This window comes from Euleptes europaea, chromosome 1, assembly GCF_029931775.1.
Source record: "Euleptes europaea isolate rEulEur1 chromosome 1, rEulEur1.hap1, whole genome shotgun sequence".
In the NCBI taxonomy this organism is placed as follows: Eukaryota; Metazoa; Chordata; class Lepidosauria; order Squamata; family Sphaerodactylidae; genus Euleptes; species Euleptes europaea.
In genome coordinates, this window is record NC_079312.1 from 19,382,624 (window position 1) to 19,401,225 (window position 18,602).

Sequence of the window (18,602 nt, forward strand, 5' to 3'; positions counted from 1 at the left end):
CTTAAACATTTTGGGGAGGAGGAAGCTCCCAGGAATGGGGCTGTTTTTTTAAATTATTGGAATGGGCATTTTTCTCCAGGACTGTTAGTATCTTCAGCAGTCACAAGGCCTTATGAGTAGAACGTGGCAGTTGATGGTGTCATTAGCTACCTCTACCAAATCATCACTTTCAGCTAGGGTTGCCAGGTCCCTCTTTGCCACTGGTGGGAGGTTTTTGGGGTGGAGACTGAGGAGGGTGGGGTTTGGGGAGGGACTTCAATGCCATAGAGTCCAATTGCCAAAGCAGCCAGGTGAACTGGTCTCTGTCGGCTGGAGATCAGTTGTAATAGCAGGAAATTTCCAGCTAGTACCTGGAGGTTGGCAACCCTACTTTCAGCCCGCTGCCAAGCCACCTCCTTTTTTTTTTCCTCCAAAAAGAAATTTAACTCTTATAGGAAAATGCCCCCATAGACATCAGCAGGGCTACGACACCAAAAAAGGTGTCATAACTATATTGCTGCAGGAAGGGGTGTTTCTTGGGTGAAGGGTTAGAAAACTGCCTAAATGTAGCTCCGCCCCGAGGAACACCTCTCAGGGAGCGCAGGCCGGCGCAGGGAGTTGCGCCAATGGACCACTGCCAAGAGGCAGCGCCTGCTAGGATTGCCAGGCCCCGCAGCTCCACTGGCGGGAGCTTTGCACGGCATGCGCACACACCCCGCGCAACGCGCCTACATCACTTCCGGGTCTACCCGGAAGCGACGCGGACGCTCTAGCGATCCCGGCCGAAACTGTATGGTTTCCATAAAGTTTCAGCCAAGGTTGCCAGAGTGTCCATGTCGCTTCCGGGTAAACCCGGAAGTGACGTGCGCAGTGTGCATGCCCGTGCCCGCCGGCCCTCAGCTGGTCTTTCCCGCCGGTCTTTCCAACGGCTAGGTGCTCAAAGTGATGTATAGTAATCTAAGGTGCATATTTTCCTACTGGGAGCTGCGATAGAGCAAAGGCTGCATGAATTACCTGCAATCCGGGAGGTTTCTGGTTCAGATCTCTGTCATTAACTCATTCGGTGGCCTTATAGGCAAAACATCGTTTCTCAGCATCCCCCCGCTATATAAAGATAACCCTGCTAACATACCTCACAAGACTGTTGTAAGGATTACAGCAAGATAACGTGTGAGAGAAGCATTTTATTTTCAGAGTGAAACAGTGAGGGGCGGGAGTGGCAGAAGGATTCTCAGGCCCACTCAGTTCCTGCACATCCAGGAGTTGCCAAATGAACCGTCATTCGCTGCTTTCCGCCCTCCATTTTGTTCCATCATGTAAAAGGCTTCTGGGTCCCAACTTCTAAAGCAGAAGGAGGAGGGCGCCCCTGGCCCACAGTGCAACTTGTAGTTGGAGGCATTGCTGTGGGGTTTTGGTTGCCTGTTATGGAGTTTTGGTGGCCTGTAAGAAAAGGAGAGACAACAAGCTATGTTGGGAGGTTGGCAACCCTAATAGTCACCCAACAAGCTTCAATAGCCGAGTGAGGATTTGAACCTGGGTCTCTCGCATCCCAGTCTGACACTGTAACTCAGGGGTGGGGAACGTCAGGCCTGGGGGCCGTTTAAGGCCTCCAAAATCATTTGGTCTGGCCCTTCGTGGGTCCTGGTAGATCTCTAGCTCAGAAGGTGATTTGGTGATCCGCCCCCTCCCTCGGATAGGAATAGCCTCTATTCAATGTGAGTTTGTTTTGCCAAGAAAAGGAACCTTTTTTCCCCTAACAGAAGAGTCGTTAGCTATGGAGCTGCTAGGACCGCCCAATAAACTGTGTTAACCTTTTCCCACCCGGGCCATGGAGAAACGTATTCCCTCTGTACTACAAGAGGCTGGGGGCAGAAGTAGCGACAATGGAGGGTTTAAAGGGGGCAGGGCCAGAATGCGCGGGGGGTGGGGCGAGTTCTTAGCCAGTGTGTCCTCATTTCATCCCTGCATGTGGAGGTAGCAGGAGCCAGCTGTAGAATCCAGCCCCGACCACGCGGAGCAGGAGCAACGATCTAGACTTTAGAATGCTCCTAAAGGAATATAAAAGCAAAGTGATTAGCAATCATTACCGTTAATTAGTGCTCACTTTGCATTTAGAAGGATGAGACTCCCTTCTTAATAGATGGAATGTTTCTTCTGAAGCACTGCCAAACCTACACTAGGTAAGTATTGTACTTAACAACTGATAAGCAGACTTTTTCCCAAAAAAAATCTACCGACAGATCCAGTTAGTGAAGTCCAACTTTTAAACAGGAAAAGGTTTGAAATGAATGAGTAGGACTGGAAACTCATACTTCACATTGTGTATTCTCCCTGATAAAAGGAGGAAATGCGTGTTTATCAATGTACTCCGAGCGCACAGTTCATTTGGCATCCTGTAAACCGGTTGGATGCCTGCCTGCTTGCCCGTGCCGGGGGGGGGGTCATCTGGAGCAGTTGCCTGCTTAGGTCTTGGTCAGCTAATTTTTAAGTTGATAATTTTGTATGGCCCGCGAATGATGTTATAATAGGGTTGCCAGCTCCAGGACGGGAAATACCTGGAGATTTTGGGGGTGGAGCCTGAGAAGGGTGAGGTTTGGGGAGGGGAGGGACTTCAATTCCAAAGAGTCCAGTTGCCAAAGCAGCCATTTCCTCCAGGGGAACTGATCTCTGTCACCTAGAGATCAGTTGTAAAAGCAGGAGATCTCCAGCCACCACATGGAGGTTGGCAACCCTATGTTATAAACATCCAAATGGCCCTTGGTGGAAAAAAGGTTCCCCACCCCTGCTGTAACTGAACAAGCAACTGTGTAGTATCTTTACTCTCATGCATAGTGGTTCTTACCCACTGGTAACAGAACCCCATCTGTCTTCTAAGTTTAGGTGGAAACTAGGGGCACTTTCACAGCTGATACACACTAAGCCCCTTACACTGTCCTGAAGTTGAAAACTAGCCGGTTTTATGTGATTTACCTGCATCAGTATACTATTTATTATTCTGTAGCTAATGACGATTATGGGGCTGTTTTAAATCTTTTTTGATTGGACTGTTTATGTTTTTAATGCTTTTATGTATTTATACTATTGAATTATTTTGTTGTGAGCTGCCCTGAGCCCAGCTTTGCTGGGGAAGGCGGGCTATAAAAGTGACCAATAAATAAATAAATAAAATGTAACGAGTCGACTACACCTCTGGGGTTCCGGCTCAACGGCTGTTTCCAGCTGAAGCTCCAATAAGGAGTCCTAATTATATATATTTTTTCTTTTTCCAACCCTATCTCAGCCTGTTTGGATAGTTTTATCTGTTTGTTATAACTAAATAATTGACTAGCCGACACGGGAACAAAACAAAAAAACCCGCCGTCGATCAGCAATAGAGGAGCCAGATAGTAATAAAACAAGGAAACAGATAAAACAACAAGCTATGCTGGTACGATCTAGACTCTAGCACAGGGCCGGACACCGCCACCCCAGCACATGTAAAATATTAATAATATGGAATGGAATATGGAATGTGGAACCAAGAAAAATGGGTTATGAAGGCAGCATGTGGGGCTTTGAGCCAACACTTTAGGGCACTGTGAGAGGCTAACAGGGTTAGAACAGGCAGAACTTGGAATGGTGAAATCTGGTTTTGTTGGAAGAAGATGTTTTAAAAGGATAAGGAATTTTTCTTACTGTGTGTCCGACAGAAAGTCCATCTAACCTCTTACTTTCATCAGATGCAATCCCCAGTTTTCAAGCACTTAAGAGAGGTGGTGATCCTCCCCCTCTCTGGCAGTCTTGTGAGGGATGCTCTAGTAGGCTGATCCTGCATGGAGTGGGAGGTTGGACTAGATGGCCTGTATTGCCCTTTCCAACACTATGATTCTAAGAAATATCCTTAGCAGGATGCTAGATTTTTTTTCAGACACCTGTGTTCCACCTCTAATAGCTCCTTCACAGGCAGAAATTCAACAGCTACAAGCCACCATAATGGGAAAATGCTGCCCATTTTGAGTTTTTGTCAGTGATGCAGCTATTAGAGGCAAAGAGAAAGGGTAACAAAAAAAACCCCAATGACTGTGCTGCTTCTTAGTTTGCTATCTCTATTTGCTTCTGGAAACATTGATACTCAAACCAGGGAGTATATGCTGATAAACTGTTGGCCCAGCTAGGTTGCTAATACCTAGAGAAAAATGTCCCAAACCTTTTATAGAGGCATACAGCCCATTTCTGAGCTGGTGGCGGCAGGGGATGGGGGGGGAGGCGCCTCCTAACCCGTTTTGCGGCCGCCGAAATTTTTAAAAAGTCTTTTAGAGGCTTTGGGGTGGGCGTCAAACTGGGACTTTTCACTCCATTGAGAAAAGCGAGGCTGCACCAGCAAAAAGCTGGCTCAGCCTTGCTCTTCTCGCCGCCGGCTTACCCAGGGTGAAAGGGGAAAGGAGGTTGCCTAACGGCAGCTCATCCCCCCTGGAACGCCCCAGGGACGCCTCCCAGGACACTAGAACACCCCCAGGATGCCGGTGTGGGCCTCTATGCCAGTGGAATGCCAGTGGAAGGTCCCGCCGGCATCCCAGGGTAGCACAGCTGCAGTGGAGACCGGCGTCCGGGCCTCCACGCTGGCGCTGGGGTCACTTACGGCGGCGTAAGTAGCCCGGGCACCAGCGTGGAGGGGCCCAACGCCCGGTGCAGCGCCTTCCTGGCCTCCTGAGGACTTTCGGCCTCAAAAGTCAAGAATGCACTGTTAATGTGCTGAAGAGGGTACCTGAAGCTTTACATGGCACAGAAGTAAATAACAGGACGTTTTCTCCAGGCCTTGTTGACAACTCTAGTCTTCACGAGTCTGTAGATGTGCATGTGTGTAGCTGTGAAATGAGGGAAGTGATGTAATTATGTAAAAACCAAACAGTCTACAAAAGCAGAGACTTTTCCCTATAGTAATTATGGAAAATCTCCCCAGTTTTGCTCTGTTAATTAACAACTGTGTTGTGATTAAGGAAATCCACATCTTTGTTAAGCATTTGGAGGATGGTGTCAAACTTCTTGATGAATTCTAGCAAATTCATGCTGAGGTCTCCCTTTGAAGTTCTCTTTACTGACCACAGTAGCTGTAGATCATTTACTGTGGATTCTGGGAGACAGAAATGTTCTCACCCTGGTTTCTGAAAGGAAGGTGACTCTAATCTTCTGGCAGAAGGAAAAACTCACCAGGTTGGCAGATCCGACTCTTGCACACCGATATAGGCTCTCCCAGATCCTCCCGGCGCAGGGAAGCTGCTATTTTCCTAGCCACATAGCGGCAGGCTGAATGAGAAAGATTAGATATTTGAAAGTGTGTTTTTCTGGAGATGCAGGACATGTGTGCTTGACTGTTCTATAGGTCAGCGGTTCCCAAACTTTCTGAGTCATGGAGCACGTTTCAGGAGAGAAATTCGTCATGGGGGCGCTAGTAGTCGCTTCTCTTCCCCAAATTCTAAGAGAACCCAGGAATCCTGGCTTTCATTTCCTATATTTACACTGATTCTGAGCCCTCTTTCCGGAGAAAAAGAAGAGTGGGTTTTTACACCCGGCTTTTCTCTACCTTTAAGGCAGAGGTGGGGAACGTCAGGCCCGGGGGCTGTATCAGGCACGCGAAATCATTTGGTCTGGCCCTTTGTGGGTCCTGGCAGATCTCTAGCTCAGAAGGATCTAAGACTGGCGATCTGCCCCCTCCCATGGACAGGAATAGCCTCTATTCAAGACAGATTTGAGTTTGTTTTGCCGAGAAAATGAACCTTTCCCCCCCCTTGCAGAAGAATCATTAGCTATGGAGCTGCTAGGACTGCCCAAGAAACTGTGTTAACCCTTTCCCACCCGGGCCGTGGAGAAACGTATTCCCTCTGCACTACAAGAGGGCTGGGGGCGGAAGTGGCAACAATAGAGGGGTTAAAGGGGGCAGAGCCAGAATGCGTGCGGGTGAGTTCTCAGTTGATAATTTTGTATGGCCCGCGAATGATGTTATAAATATCCAAATGGCCCTTGGCAGAAAAAAGGTTCCCCACCCCTGCTTTAAGGAGTCTCAAAGTGGCTAACAATTGCCTTGCCTTCCTGTCCCCACAACAGGCACCTTGTGAGGCAGGTGAGGCTCAGAGAGTTGGGAGTGAACTGTGACTGGCTCAAGGTCACCCAGCTGGCTTCATGGGGAGGAGTGGAGAAACCAACCCGGTTCACCAGATTAGCGTCCGTCACTTTTAACCACTGCACCACACTGGCTGGGGAAGTGGGATACAGATGTATTAAATGATTTTTTTAAAAAAACCCTACATACCGCCTATTATGAGTCACACCATGTTTTAGCAGGGTGTCAGCCGGCAAGGAAGCTCTCCGTTGTCTCTTGTATAAAAGGAGTGGGGGGGGGAAACAAAGGAAGGGTTGGAGAAAGGCACTGTGGGAGATGTAGTTCTAGGTCTCAGTTCCTTTGCTGAAATTCCACTTCTGCCCACGAGCCGAGAAGTTTCACTGCCAGAACAGGTTTTTCTTTAAGGAAAAGGCACTGATACCACACAGTAGTGTGTTAGCTTCTAGGCACCTCATTTCTGGTCTAGGCTTTTTCTCTGGCATTTTTTAATCTGCACTGAATCCAGTCAAGTACAGAAGAGTAGCTTTGTGGCACGGTCTTTTCTTCCCTTTTCGCGGCTCTCCACCCTCCTTCCCTTATTCCTGGCCAACGATTTTCTGCCCAAGCGGATGAAAACTGTTTAATTACAATATGCATATATTTTCCCTCTCCAATGGCTGGCAAAACCCATGGGAGCCACAAGATCATGGATAAAACATACAGTCTAACTAAAACAAGCAACAGTGAAATATAGTCAACCAGCAACATGGAAAAATAAAACAGGCCCTCACTACAATATCCCCTGCCCAAGTCACAAAGATCAAAACTGTTGCCTGGCAGCAGGCTGATTTCCCCGCCACCACTTTTCCCTTTAAATGAGACTGGACTGGTCTCATAGTTCCTGTAGTTTCTGAGCACTTTCAGTCCTCCCCTTTCTTCTGGTTAATCTGCAAATTAATATTTTTCTGCATCCTTGTGGAGTCCCTGGAGTGGCTAGAGACCCCCTTTCCTCCTTGTGGTTGGCCCAGTTGTGATTCATCATCCGTACTGTAGTGGCATAATTTACAATTTAGAGACGTTCCCTTGTTTAACTGTGTTAGGGAACTGATAGTTTGGGGACTTAGATCACTGGACCTTAATCCTAGACCAAGGCTCAGAGAGTGCCTTACTAGATAGTTTTGTTGCTCCTTGTATTTAAGCAGTTTCTTGCTTTGGTTGTCTTTATCAGTGGGTCCAGAAGTATTACCCACCTAAAAGCCACCCAGTTTCCTATTGTGTGTAAAGTGCTGTCAAGTCACAGCTGTTTTAGGGTAATCCAGTAGAGTTTTCAGGGCAAGAGACTAGGGCCCTATTCAGATTACCGTTCTAAACCGGAAGTCATCCGTTGTTGGCCCGTCTTGGATTAAAGCGCTACAAAGATGGGTGTTCATACAGCTCATTTCAATCCATCTACGAGCCATCTCTAAAGCGCTGTGGCTAGTTCAAACAGCCCCGCGATTGTTCTCCTGCCTTTTTTGCTGGTGCGTTCTTTTCTGGCTTTTTTGGGGGGCGGGGAACGTTCTGAGATTTGCATTATAGCGCTATAACACAAATCTCAGAATGATTTTAAAAAGCCAGAAAAGAACGCACCAGCCAAAAAGGCGGGGAAACAATCGCTGTCCTTCCCAAAGCACTCCAGGCAGTTCAAACAGCACACTGGAGCGATTCAAAGGCGCAAGAAAAATGGTTGGAAGCAGTTTTCATAAAAACTGGCTCAGCCTCTCTTTGCAAATGGGACACAAGCGACTTTGTCTGAACTGGTAAAAAAAAAAAAATCCATTAGCAGCCAGGAGCCAAACTGGTTGTGTCTGAACTGACAAAAAAAATCCTTTAGCCACCTGCTGCTCAAACAGATTATAAAGGCAGTTTGAATAGGCCCTAACAGAGGTGGTTTGCCATTGCCGCCTTCTGCATGGTGACCCTGGCGTTTCTTGGTGGTCTCCCATCTGAGTACTAGCCAGGGCCAACCCTGCTTAGCTTCTGAGATGTGACAAGATCAGGCTAGCCTGGGCCATCCAGGTCAGGCAGTTTCCTATTAGCTCTAGCAATTTGTTTTGTAAAGGCAGAAAATAACGGGGAATCTCATTGACCTTTAATTAGCTCCTTCGGTGCTGCATTTTCTTATTTTCAAATGTTGGTAAACCTCAGCACAGCTTTCAGCATAAATAGCAGGTATACCTAGTAAGGTGCTGACACTTGGGTTGCCAGGTCCCCCTTCGCCACTGGCGGGAGGTTTTTGGGGCGGAGCCTGAGGAGAGCGGGGTTTGGGGAGGGGCTTCAATGCCATAGAGCCCAATTGCCACAGCGGCCATTTTTCTCCAGGTGATCTGATCTCTATCGGCTGGAGATCAGTTGAATTAGCGGGAGATCTCCTGCTAGTACCTGGAGGTTGAGCAATCAAAATATACACCACCACACTATTACACACAGTCAGGAACTTAGTATGGAGTCGGCTAGTTAATTTCAAGTCAATCACAGACACAAAGTAATCCAGAACTTGACAATTTATCACATAGGAGCAAAAGTGCAAATGTGCAGTGAAAGTGTTTCACTGCACATTTGCACTTTTGCACCTATGTGATAAATTGTCAAGTTCTGGATTACTTTGTGTCTGTGATTGACTTGAAATTAACTAGCCGACTCCATACTAAGTACCTGGAGGTTGGCAATCCTAGCTAACGCGGATGGGAAGAGAGTAACTACACTACAAACGGAAGAGAAATCTCTCTTTTTTTTTTGATGGGTGGAGAAGCAGGTTGAACAGAGAGGGTTTCCCCTTTCTTTTCTTTCCCAATTTCTGCCTGCCTCCATCTTAGCATCTCCTGAAAGACAGCTTCAGCTTTCGGCTGTTGCTAAGACAGGTGGTTGCTGAGGAAATGACGTTGGAAGGGGGAGGACGAGGGGGGAACGTGGAGGGGGATTAAAGAGAGGAGTGTGGCTGAGGCAGAAGCTGAATCATATTCTCTCCCGGGCAAACTCCTTGATCCAACGCTACACCAAGCGAGAGGGGTAAGAGGAGGGAAGGATGGGTGGGAGGGATGCACATTTTGAAAATGAGCCTGACGCTCCAGACAAGGGGGGCATCATCAGGAGGTTTGAATGGGGTGTGCATGTGTGCCTGCTCTGTCGGAAAGGTGTGTTGCAGTGGGCGTGAACCGGCCCGGAAGGAGAGGCTGAGGGTAGCCTGGGAGATTGGGAGCCCTGTCCCATTTTGAACGCCCTCTCTGCGTGGAGTCGAACGTGTCTGGTGGGGAGAGAGCCGCCGGTTATTATAATGCAAGGGAATACGCTAAAAACTGAATGTCCATCCCGTAGGCTGGCCTGTTGTGATGTCCTGCCATAGCAGTGATGTGAACTGCTTTGGGAGAAACTGTCAGCAACCGAAGGGTGATAATGAACCGCAGGGCCCCAGCGCAGATTTGTTAACATAAAATGGCTGGAAGAGGCAAAGTTGTTCTGCAAGTTGACTGGGCCAACGTCCAAAGAGGCCCAAGAGGCATAAAGAGAACTAGCCAGCCAAATCTCTGAAAATCTCTAGTCTTGTTGGAACATTATGGGGTGGGGGAATAAGTTATGCGACTCTGAATTTTTCCAGTTCTTACGTAGACGTGATGTTCTGTGTCTCCAGGAGACACGGGTGGAGGCTTCTGGTCCTACCACCCTTCAAGGTTTCCACGCTTCTGCTACACCTGCTGCTGTCAACCTCGTCTTGTTGTGAACTGATCGTTCTGCAATCCTTGTCCCGCACCAGCCCTTTCACAAACTGATCATGTCTCCACAGCAACCGTCTGAGTTAAGCTGTTGTCCTTCTTGTTTTACAGATGAGGGACTGAGGCTGAAGGAATGCGATTCGCCCAAGGCTGCCAAAGCGAGTCCACAACTAACCCAAGATTTGGAGGAAAAGGTCTTTTAGTTCTACACCCTCTGCCTTATCCACTGGACTACACTGGCCCGCCAGGGGAGTTAAGGATGGGGGGTGTGGAGATGAAGGGGGAGAAGAGAAATGGAGCGTAATGCGTTATTATTTTCAATGCCATTTTGGGTTTCTTCTTCATCAGCAGATATCAATCAGGACTTCGACGTTCCTCATCGTAATCAGTTCCTCCTGCTGGTGGAGGGGAGCATTACATTGCTAGACTAGGAATTTTCCGATTGGTTGAGAAGGTAATGGCAAGTGAGAAGAAACAAGGTCCGGGAGGAAAGCCGGAGAACGAAAGCCAAAGCCAGATAACAGCCTGTGGAGAAGGAAACAACCAAGATGGAGGGGAGGCTGGGGCCAAGGCGAAAGGGGAGGCCCTGAAAGAGAACCAGCCTGCCCCCAACCAACTAAGATCTGCCAACGGGGACGTCCCTTGGGCCTGCCCTGACGGCACTTTCATCAAACTGGTGTTGGAGGCCGGTAAAGGCGTGGATAAGCCAAAAGACGGTTCCGTGTGCCAGGTCTTCATTGAGGCTGAACCGGGAGGTCCCCTGAGTTACCCATCCCACAGTTGGGCTGAGGTGGAGCTGGGGGCGGGTGACGCTGAATGGGACGGGGCGGTGGACCGCTGCCTGGAGACCATGCTGGCCGGGGAACGGGCAGAATTAAGGCTAACGGGAGGAGGGAGCATTGTTGTCCGCCTGTCCAGCTTCACGCAGGCCAAGGACTCCTGGGAGATGAGCGCCAGCGAGAAGTGGAACTTGGTCATCCGCAACAAAGAGCGCGGCAGCGAGCTCTACCGGGCGGGGGATATTGGCGCGGCAGCCAGGCGCTATGCCAAGGCCCTGCGGCTGCTGGTGGCAGCGGCCCCACCCCCGGACTACGACCAAATTAAAGCCGAGCTCCACGCCAACCTGGCCGCCTGTCAGCTGAGGCTGCGCCAGCCCGCCAACGCTGCGTGCAACTGCACCAAGACGCTGGCCTTGCAGCCGGCCAACACCAAGGCGCTGTTCCGGCGCGGCTTGGCTTACGACGCCATGAACGACCTGGAAGGGGCTGCGCAAGATCTGAAGGGTGTTTTGCGAGTGGAGCCGGGAAACCGAGCGGCCCGGCGGGAGCTGGACAGGGTGATGGAGAGGATAAAGGCACGGGATGCCAAACTGGCACGAGCCATGCAGAAAATGTTTGGCTGAATAAAAGGATTAACCCATAGCCTTGTTTGTCATTATATGTTATTTTCATCTCACTCTTCTTCCAAGGACTGCGGGACAGCGTGCCTGAGTTTTTCCTGTGTTATCCTAGCACAAGCTCTGTAGAACAGACTACCTATGACCCAGGAGAGGCAGGACTAGAATCTGGGGAGGCCACTGTGGCTCATTGTTAGAGCCTGCCCTTGGCATGCGGAAGGTCCCAAGTTCAGTCCCCAGCATCTTCACTTAAAAGGATCAGGTAGTAGATGATGTGAAAGACTTCAACCAGGGACCCTGGAGAGCCGCTGCCAGTCTGTGTAGACAGTCCTGACCTTGACCAGCATGGTGTAGTGGTTAAGAGCAGTGGTTAGAAGCAGTGGACTCTAATCTGGGGAACCGGGTTTGATTCCCCACTCCTCCACATAAGCGGTGGGCTCTAATCTGGTGAACTGGATTTGTTTCCCCACTCCTACACATTAAGCCAGCTGGGTGGCCTTGGGCTGATCACAGTTCTCCTAGAGCTTTCTCAGCCCCACCTACCTCACAGGGTGTCTGTTGTGGGGAAGGGAAGGGAAGGTGATTGTAATCCGGTTTGATTCTTCGTTAAGTGGTAGAGAAAGTCGGCATATAAAAACCAACTCTTTTTCTTCTTGATGGACCAATTAACTGATTCAGTATGAGGCAACTTGATATGTTCTCTTTCCCCCCTCCCCCAAAGGCTAAAAGCAGCCACTGTGCAAGGCCAGGAGCAATTCAGGTTGTGGCCACAGTCTTGGGGGAGGTAGGTCTAACCCTTTCCACATGCCCAAGAGTTTCTGCTTTTTGCCCCTGCAAAGCAAACTTCAGTTTGGGGGAGTTGGTGGATAATGAGATCAGGAGAACAGGGTCAGACCTGTCTTCCTGTGCACTACGGCCTCATCCGAATTCCCTCCCGCTGCTGCTTTCAGCCTAAAAAAAAAGTGACCCTAATCCCTGGGTCCCATGTCCAGTTGGGTTCAAACCTGAGAACCTTAAGAGGGCCACAGTCATACAATGAGGTTCATGGCTAGGGGGGGAGGGGAGGACTTGAACGCAAGGCTCCCCAGTCCCAATCCAGCATTCTTCATGCAGTGTACAGTTTTCATGTCTGGAAGGACTGTTCTGTAATCACAGAACTGGATACCTGGGCTTAGAATTTGACTTTCCAAGAAGCATTTTTCCTGTTTGCTAAACGAAAGCAAGTTTCTAGGCCTTCCGGCTGTGGGGGTAGAGGGGGCCTTTAAAACCACATGGGCACAGCTTCAGGAGTCAAAGAGCCAGGGGGACAGTAGGACTCCCAAGGGTATTGAGGGGAGACACCTGCCTAGTGCAGGTCCTTGTGCATGCCCAGCACACTGTAGGGTTGTAGCTTGTCCGCATGCATTGCAAGACATTTGGAATTAGAGGTGGAATTCTCCATCCTCAAAATCACGACCTTCAGTGTAGAGCATTCATATTTTTGTGTGTGTATGTTTTCAGGCAAGCTTCCTAGCCATTCAAAGGGTGAAGACGTATTTAAAAACATGTGGACAGCTGGCAAAAGCTCCTGCTCTTCCTCCAAGAGGCTCCAAAAGGTGTGCATGGATCTCACTTCCTCCTTTTTTTATACACAGCAACCCTGTGAGGCAGAAGCAGGGCTTCAGCTGAGACGAGGCTTTCACATTCTGCATAATTTTGTCCACACACCAACCCTGTGAGGTAGGAGCAGGGCTTCAACTGAGATGAGGCTTTAATGCCCCATGTGATTTCCTTAGCTCTCCCACACTTCCCTCCTGCCCAGTTAGCGGAAAGATATTTTATTATGTAATTTGGGGGGGGGGGTGAGAAAGATGTACACGGCCCTGCCTAAAGTTACCTCTCTGAGGCCCTGTAGATCACTTTTCTCCCCAAACCTCATTCTTTCTGCCTTTTCCCTTCTCGTGACTTACAGGGAAATCAAAACCAAATTATTTGAAAGCCAGAATTTGGGATACAAAAATAGCAACAGCGAGCAGGGTTTACAATTTAATTCTGTGTGTGTGTTAAGTGCCGTCAAGTCGCTTCCGACTCATGGCGACCCTATGAATGAAAGTCCTCCAAAATGTCCTATCTTGGACAGCCTTGCTCAGATCTTGCAAATTGAAGGCTGTGGCTTCCTTTATTAAGTCCATCCATCTCTTGTTGGGTCTTCCTCTTCTCCTGCTGCCCTCCACTTTTCCTATCATGACGGTCTAATTTAATTCTAGGAGAAGAATTTTGGGTTTCTCGGGAGACAGTCCTGGGTGGAAAGCCAAGTACCCCTAACCTGAAACCTTGGAGTGACCCTGACTTGACTTATTCCCGGTGGGAGAGGGGTGATGTATTCTGCTGGCAGCACGGCCGCCACACCGTTTGCGCCACTGTGGCTTTTAAGCTGGCCGTGATCGGAAATCTGCCACTCTCCCTTGCTGTTATTATTGTGGGTTTTTCCAGTTTCCCTCGCCGCCCCCCCCTCCCCTAGGGCCGTCACATGCCCTGCTATCACTTTGAATCCATACATACCCCTCTTGCTGTATCCAGGCAACCGTCTCCGGAGAGACTGCAGTGCCAGGAACCGCAGAGATTGGGGATGGTAAACCCAGGGAAAAGGATAATGGAACGAGGAGGTGGTGGGGAGGTGAACAGGGGAGAGGCATGCTGAACCTTCTGGCGTACCCCCGCGTGCCATCTGGAAACCCACAGAGGAGCCGTGGGTAGGCGGAACTAGGAAGGAAAGAGTCGCCGTGATGTTACGATAAAACTGGCCTCCAGAAGAAGAAACGTGCCCCCCCATTTCAAGGGAAATCCCCCCCCCAAAAAAAGCCACCCTGGATTAAACAACGTTGCAAAGGCAGCCGATACTGAGAATCGAGTATCTTTATTAAGTAATAGAGAGAGATTCTGTAACCATGTCACTTGCAACAGAGAGAATAATATAATCACAGAGTCCGACATCCAAGAAAAAATAGGGGGAAAGAACTGGGGAGGTTTTGTTTTTTTTGTGTTTCTTTCATGTCACAGAATGTGGGTTTGGCACAGCAGTTTTCGGGGGAGAGGCACTGGGAGCAATAAAACAGAACAGCCAGAAATCTTTCCGCCTGCTGAACCTAGTTGTGCTGACGTCTCCTGAAACCTGATTCCCCCCACCCACTCCCAAACACAAGTGCAAGGTGCAGTTAACAGGGGGGGGGGAACGTTAAAAAAAATTGTGGCTTCCCACAACTGCAGCCTGAAATGGTGCGACGCCAGGCTGCCCGGAGAAATTCACTTACCTGGAATCTCACTTTGGAATCTGCTTCTACTCAGACAAACCTGCTGATCGGAAATACCACCATAACACCCCACGTCAGCGTGGGAAATTGAGCTTTTGTTGTACACAGTAGGTGCTGCTCAGGGCACCCCTCTTCCTCCTCTGAGATAGGTTTTTTTTTTTTAAGTGCCTGATGACTTTTTGTTTTCTGGGTGCTTGCAGAGCATCTGCTGTTGTGGATTCCCCTGAATATATCTTCTTCCAGCCCCATCTCATTTTTCTCCTTAAAATTAAAAGGTTGACGTCTTATTTTAACGTGGCTTCATGTCCGGAACCCTGAGCATTAACGGGCCGTGAGGCAGGGATTTTTCCGATCTAAATAAGATGGTTAACATCGGCCATCTCTAAGCAGAGTTACACCCTTCTAAGCCCATGCGCTTCAATGGACTTTTTTTGGGGGGGGGTTGTTCTCAAGTCGCAATCAGCTTATGGCGACCCCTCAGGCGGTTTTCAAGGCAAGAGACGTTCAGAGGTGGGTGCCTCTGTGTGACAAACCTGGACTTCCTTGGCGGTCTCTCATCCAAGCACTGACCAAGGCTTACCCTGCTTAGCTTCTGAGAGCTGACAAGATTGAGCTAGCCTGGGCTGAGGATTTACCAGGGTATAAATCTCAACCTGGCCTGCTTTGTAAGATTACTATGAGGATGAGTTAGGAGTACATTTGTCATTTAGCACAAGCATTTATAAAACGAGAGAGAGGGAGGAAGAGAAAGAAAGAAAGAAAGAAAGAAAGAAAGAAAGAAAGAAAGAAAGAAAGAAAGAAAGAAAGAAAGAAAGAAAGAAAGCCTTACAGTACAATTCTGAACAGAATTACTCCAGTCTAAATCCATTTAAAGCAATGGGTTTAGACTGGAGTAACTCTGCCTAGGATTGCCCTGTTATCTTCATCAGTCCTTTTTTGTTTGTCTCAAGAAAGAAAGAAAAAGATAATTACAAAAGAAGCGAGAGATGGCCAGGAAGAGAAAGAAAAAAAGATAATTACAAAAGAAGAGTAGTAAAAGATGGCTAGGACGAAAGGGATTCCTTAAAGCCGTACAGAACAGAGGCTCCTCAAAAAACCTGTGGTGAGCTGCTAATCTTATTAAACTCAATTGGCTGGGGGAACAAGGAGAAAGCAATTCCTTCCTGATTTGGATCCCCAAGTGCAGGTTAAGAATGGCACGCCTTGGGAGTGACTACGCTGCTCTTCTCCAAAAATAGAGCTAGGAAGACTAAGCAAGGATTTAAAAAAAGAAAAGGCAGAGACTCAAAACACCCACGTATGAGGTGGCTCCACCTATCTTAGAGGTGGAGGTCCAAGAAGGAAAAATTACAGGATTCTTAGACATATCAGCAGGTTTACCATGGAACCAATTTTATGGAAGGGAGGCCTCCCTTTGCTGGAGGTCTTCAAACAGTAGCTGGATGGCCAACTATGGGAGATGGTCAAGCTTTGGATTTCCAAAGAGCTTGGACTCAATGGCCTATAAGTCCCCTTCCAAGTCTAGGACTCTGGGGAGGGGGAACAGTTGGAGAAGAGCAATGCCACTGGGAGATCACTACGGTTGCATCTCACTAGTCGCAAACACCAAGGTTGAGCCCATGAGAGGAAGGCCTTCTTAAATGTGCTGAGTAGCTGAAAAATGACTGTGGATGGAGAGAAGAGGGGTGAAGCTCAACAGAGGTTGAGGCGGCAGGGGTTTTTAATTCTGGATGTCAGTGGCACTGTGCATGCAAACCCAGCAGGAGGAAGATGGATGTAGCCAAGGATGCAGAAGGTGGAGCCTACTCCTTTGGGCAGTAAGGAAGCGAGCAAAATATTCTGGTAAAGAACTGGCAGGAGGGAACGTTGGTTGCTAGGGCCCTAAGAGAGCAGCACCCGGGGGTGTTTGTGTGTCAGGATTCAGTCTGACCGCAGTTATCTGGAAGTCAGTTGCTGAGTATTTGCCATTCACAAAGGCAACGGTAGCCAAGGACTGAGCAGAGACCATTGCCAAGCGTTTTCCAAGTAATCGTTGGCAGGGGAGGAGACGGTTGCCAAGGACCATCCTTGGGAGAGATGGTTGCCAGGGATTTCAGGGCAGTTGTCACCAGTTGCCGGGGTGGTACAGGAGTAGGCCGAAAACAACGCCTCGATTGGTCGCTAGGGGTCCCAGTCGTTGTCATGGTGCTGGGCAGCGATAATGATCACCACAGTGAGGATGGTGCACAGAACGATGGCGGCGATGCCCACCGCCAGGCTGATGAAGGAGAAGTTGCGGGCCTCCCGCGAGGCGATTTCTGCCGAGACGATGTCACCGCGAGCGACTGCAGTCCGCACCTTACAGAAATGAAAACGTTGGGGATGGATGGGTCAGCAGAAGTATTCAGAGAAGCAAAGCGCTGCTCTGTAGGCTCTGCACAATCTATCCATAGTATGCACATAATTAGAAACTGGGAGCTCAGCAAACTGTGTAGTTCTTTGGTTCTTGTAGGTTATCCGGGCTGTGTAACCGTGGTCTTGGTATTTTCTTTCCTGATGTTTTGCCAGCCGCTGTGGCAGGCATCTTCAGAGGAGTAACACTGAAGGACAGTGTCTCTGTCTCAGTGTCCTTCAGTGTTACTCCTCTGAAGATGCCTGCCACAGCTGCTGGCGAAACATCAGGAAAGAAAATACCAAGACCACGGTCACACAGCCCGGATAACCTACAAGAACCAATGAATTCTGACTGTGAAAGCCTTCGACAATATTTTGTGTAGTTCTTGCTGGACTGCACCACTTTTGGCAGCGAAAAGAAGATAGCATGGCTAGTAGTCAAGGATGGACCTAAAGGGAACCCACCATATCAAGAGGCAGTAATGAATATCAGTGCTAGGGGGGAAGCATCAGGAGACATCCTCGGCCTCGAAGCCCTATTTGTCGGTCCTCCAGGACAACTGGCTATACCCATCAAGCTGTCTTATAGGGAATCAGCCCATTGGTCCATCAAGGTCAGTATTGTCTACCCAGATTGGCAGTGGCTCTCCAGGGTCTTCGACTGAGGTCTTTCACGTGACCTACTATCTGATCCTTTTTAACTGGAGATGCTGGGGATTGAACTTGGCACTTCTGCATGCAAAGCAGAGGCTCTTCCACTGAGCCACAGCCCCCCCCCCCTGCCCAGCTAGCTGTTTGGCCACTGTGTGAAACTGTTTGCTGGACTAGATGGACTATTAGTCTGATCCAGCTGGGCTCTTCTTATGTTCTTACACCACCTCACATGAAAGAGAGGGGAGGGGCTGTGGCTCAGTGGTAGGACATCTGCTTGGCATGCAGAAAGTCCCAGGTTCAATCCCCGGCATCTCCAGGGACTAGGCAAGTAGGTGATGTGAAAGACCCTTCTTTGCCTGAGACCCTGGAGAGCCGCTGCCGGTCTGAGTAGCCAATACTGACTTTGATGGACCAAGGGTCTGATTCAGTATAAGGCACCTTCATGTGTTCACAGTGGGTAAGCTGTCAGAGATAGACTTGGAGGAGTAAGGGTCCGATTCCTCATCTTCCATGAAATTTGCTGGGTGACCTTGGACCTGTCACTGTTTTTCAGCCTAACCTATCTCACAGGTAGGGTTGCCATGTCCTCCCTGGCCACCAGAGGGAGGTTGGGTGGGGGTAGGGTTGCCAGCTCCAGGCTGGGAAACTCCTGAAAATTAAATCAAAATTAAATTAAAATTCAAGTAAATCAAAAGAGTTTCCGGCTAAACATTGAAAAGACGTTTCTGACAGTTGGAGAGGTTCCTCAGTGGAGTAAGCTTCCTCAGGAGGTGGTGGGCTCTCCTTCCTTGGAAGTTTTTAAGCAAAGGCTAGATGGCCATCTAACAGCAATACTGATTTTGTGAACTTAGGCAGATCATGAGAGGGAGGGCAGGAAGGTTTGCATCAGTGTTTGGCTCTTGTGGCCCTTTCTTGCATGCCTAGGGTAGTGCCGATCGCCACTCTTGGGTCAGGAAGCAATTTTTCTCCAGGCCAGATTGGCTAGGGATCCTGGAGGATTTTGTGTGTGTGTGGCCCTCTTCTGGGCATGGTCACTGGGGGCGTGGGGGGGGAGGTAGTTGTGAATGTCCTGCATTGTGCAGGGG

General features: G+C 49.0%; 2 protein-coding genes and 1 long non-coding RNA gene across 4 annotated transcripts in view; 1 reads left to right on the forward strand and 2 right to left on the reverse strand.

Moving 5' to 3' along the window:
- Window positions 1-1,386: 1,386 nt before the first annotated feature.
- LOC130493569 (uncharacterized) lies at window positions 1,387-6,321 on the reverse strand. The gene is made up of 3 exons (XR_008933976.1): window positions 6,266-6,321; window positions 5,167-5,262; window positions 1,387-1,419 (listed from the first exon to the last, which is right to left on the reverse strand). It is a non-coding gene; the product is annotated as an uncharacterized LOC130493569 (long non-coding RNA).
- A 3,849-nt stretch (window positions 6,322-10,170) lies between these two features.
- FKBPL (FKBP prolyl isomerase like) lies at window positions 10,171-11,217 on the forward strand. The gene has a single exon (XM_056864320.1). The coding sequence runs from the start codon at window positions 10,262-10,264 to the stop codon at window positions 11,204-11,206; it is 945 nt and encodes a 314-aa protein (XP_056720298.1). The 5' UTR covers window positions 10,171-10,261; the 3' UTR covers window positions 11,207-11,217.
- A 5,327-nt stretch (window positions 11,218-16,544) lies between these two features.
- The window catches only part of PRRT1 (proline rich transmembrane protein 1), a 29,800-nt gene continuing 27,742 nt past the window's right edge, over window positions 16,545-18,602 (reverse strand). For both annotated transcript variants that reach the window (XM_056863743.1, XM_056863736.1), the window contains exon 4: window positions 16,545-16,827. In XM_056863743.1, the coding sequence (XP_056719721.1) occupies window positions 16,651-16,827 (177 nt within the window). In that variant the 3' untranslated portion in view covers window positions 16,545-16,650. The remainder of the gene's footprint in view (window positions 16,828-18,602) is intronic.

Excerpts from the sequence above, each read along its gene's own strand:
- FKBPL (XM_056864320.1), top strand. The coding sequence starts at position 10,262 with ATGGCAAGTGAGAAGAAACAAGGTCCGGGAGGAAAGCCGGAGAACGAA.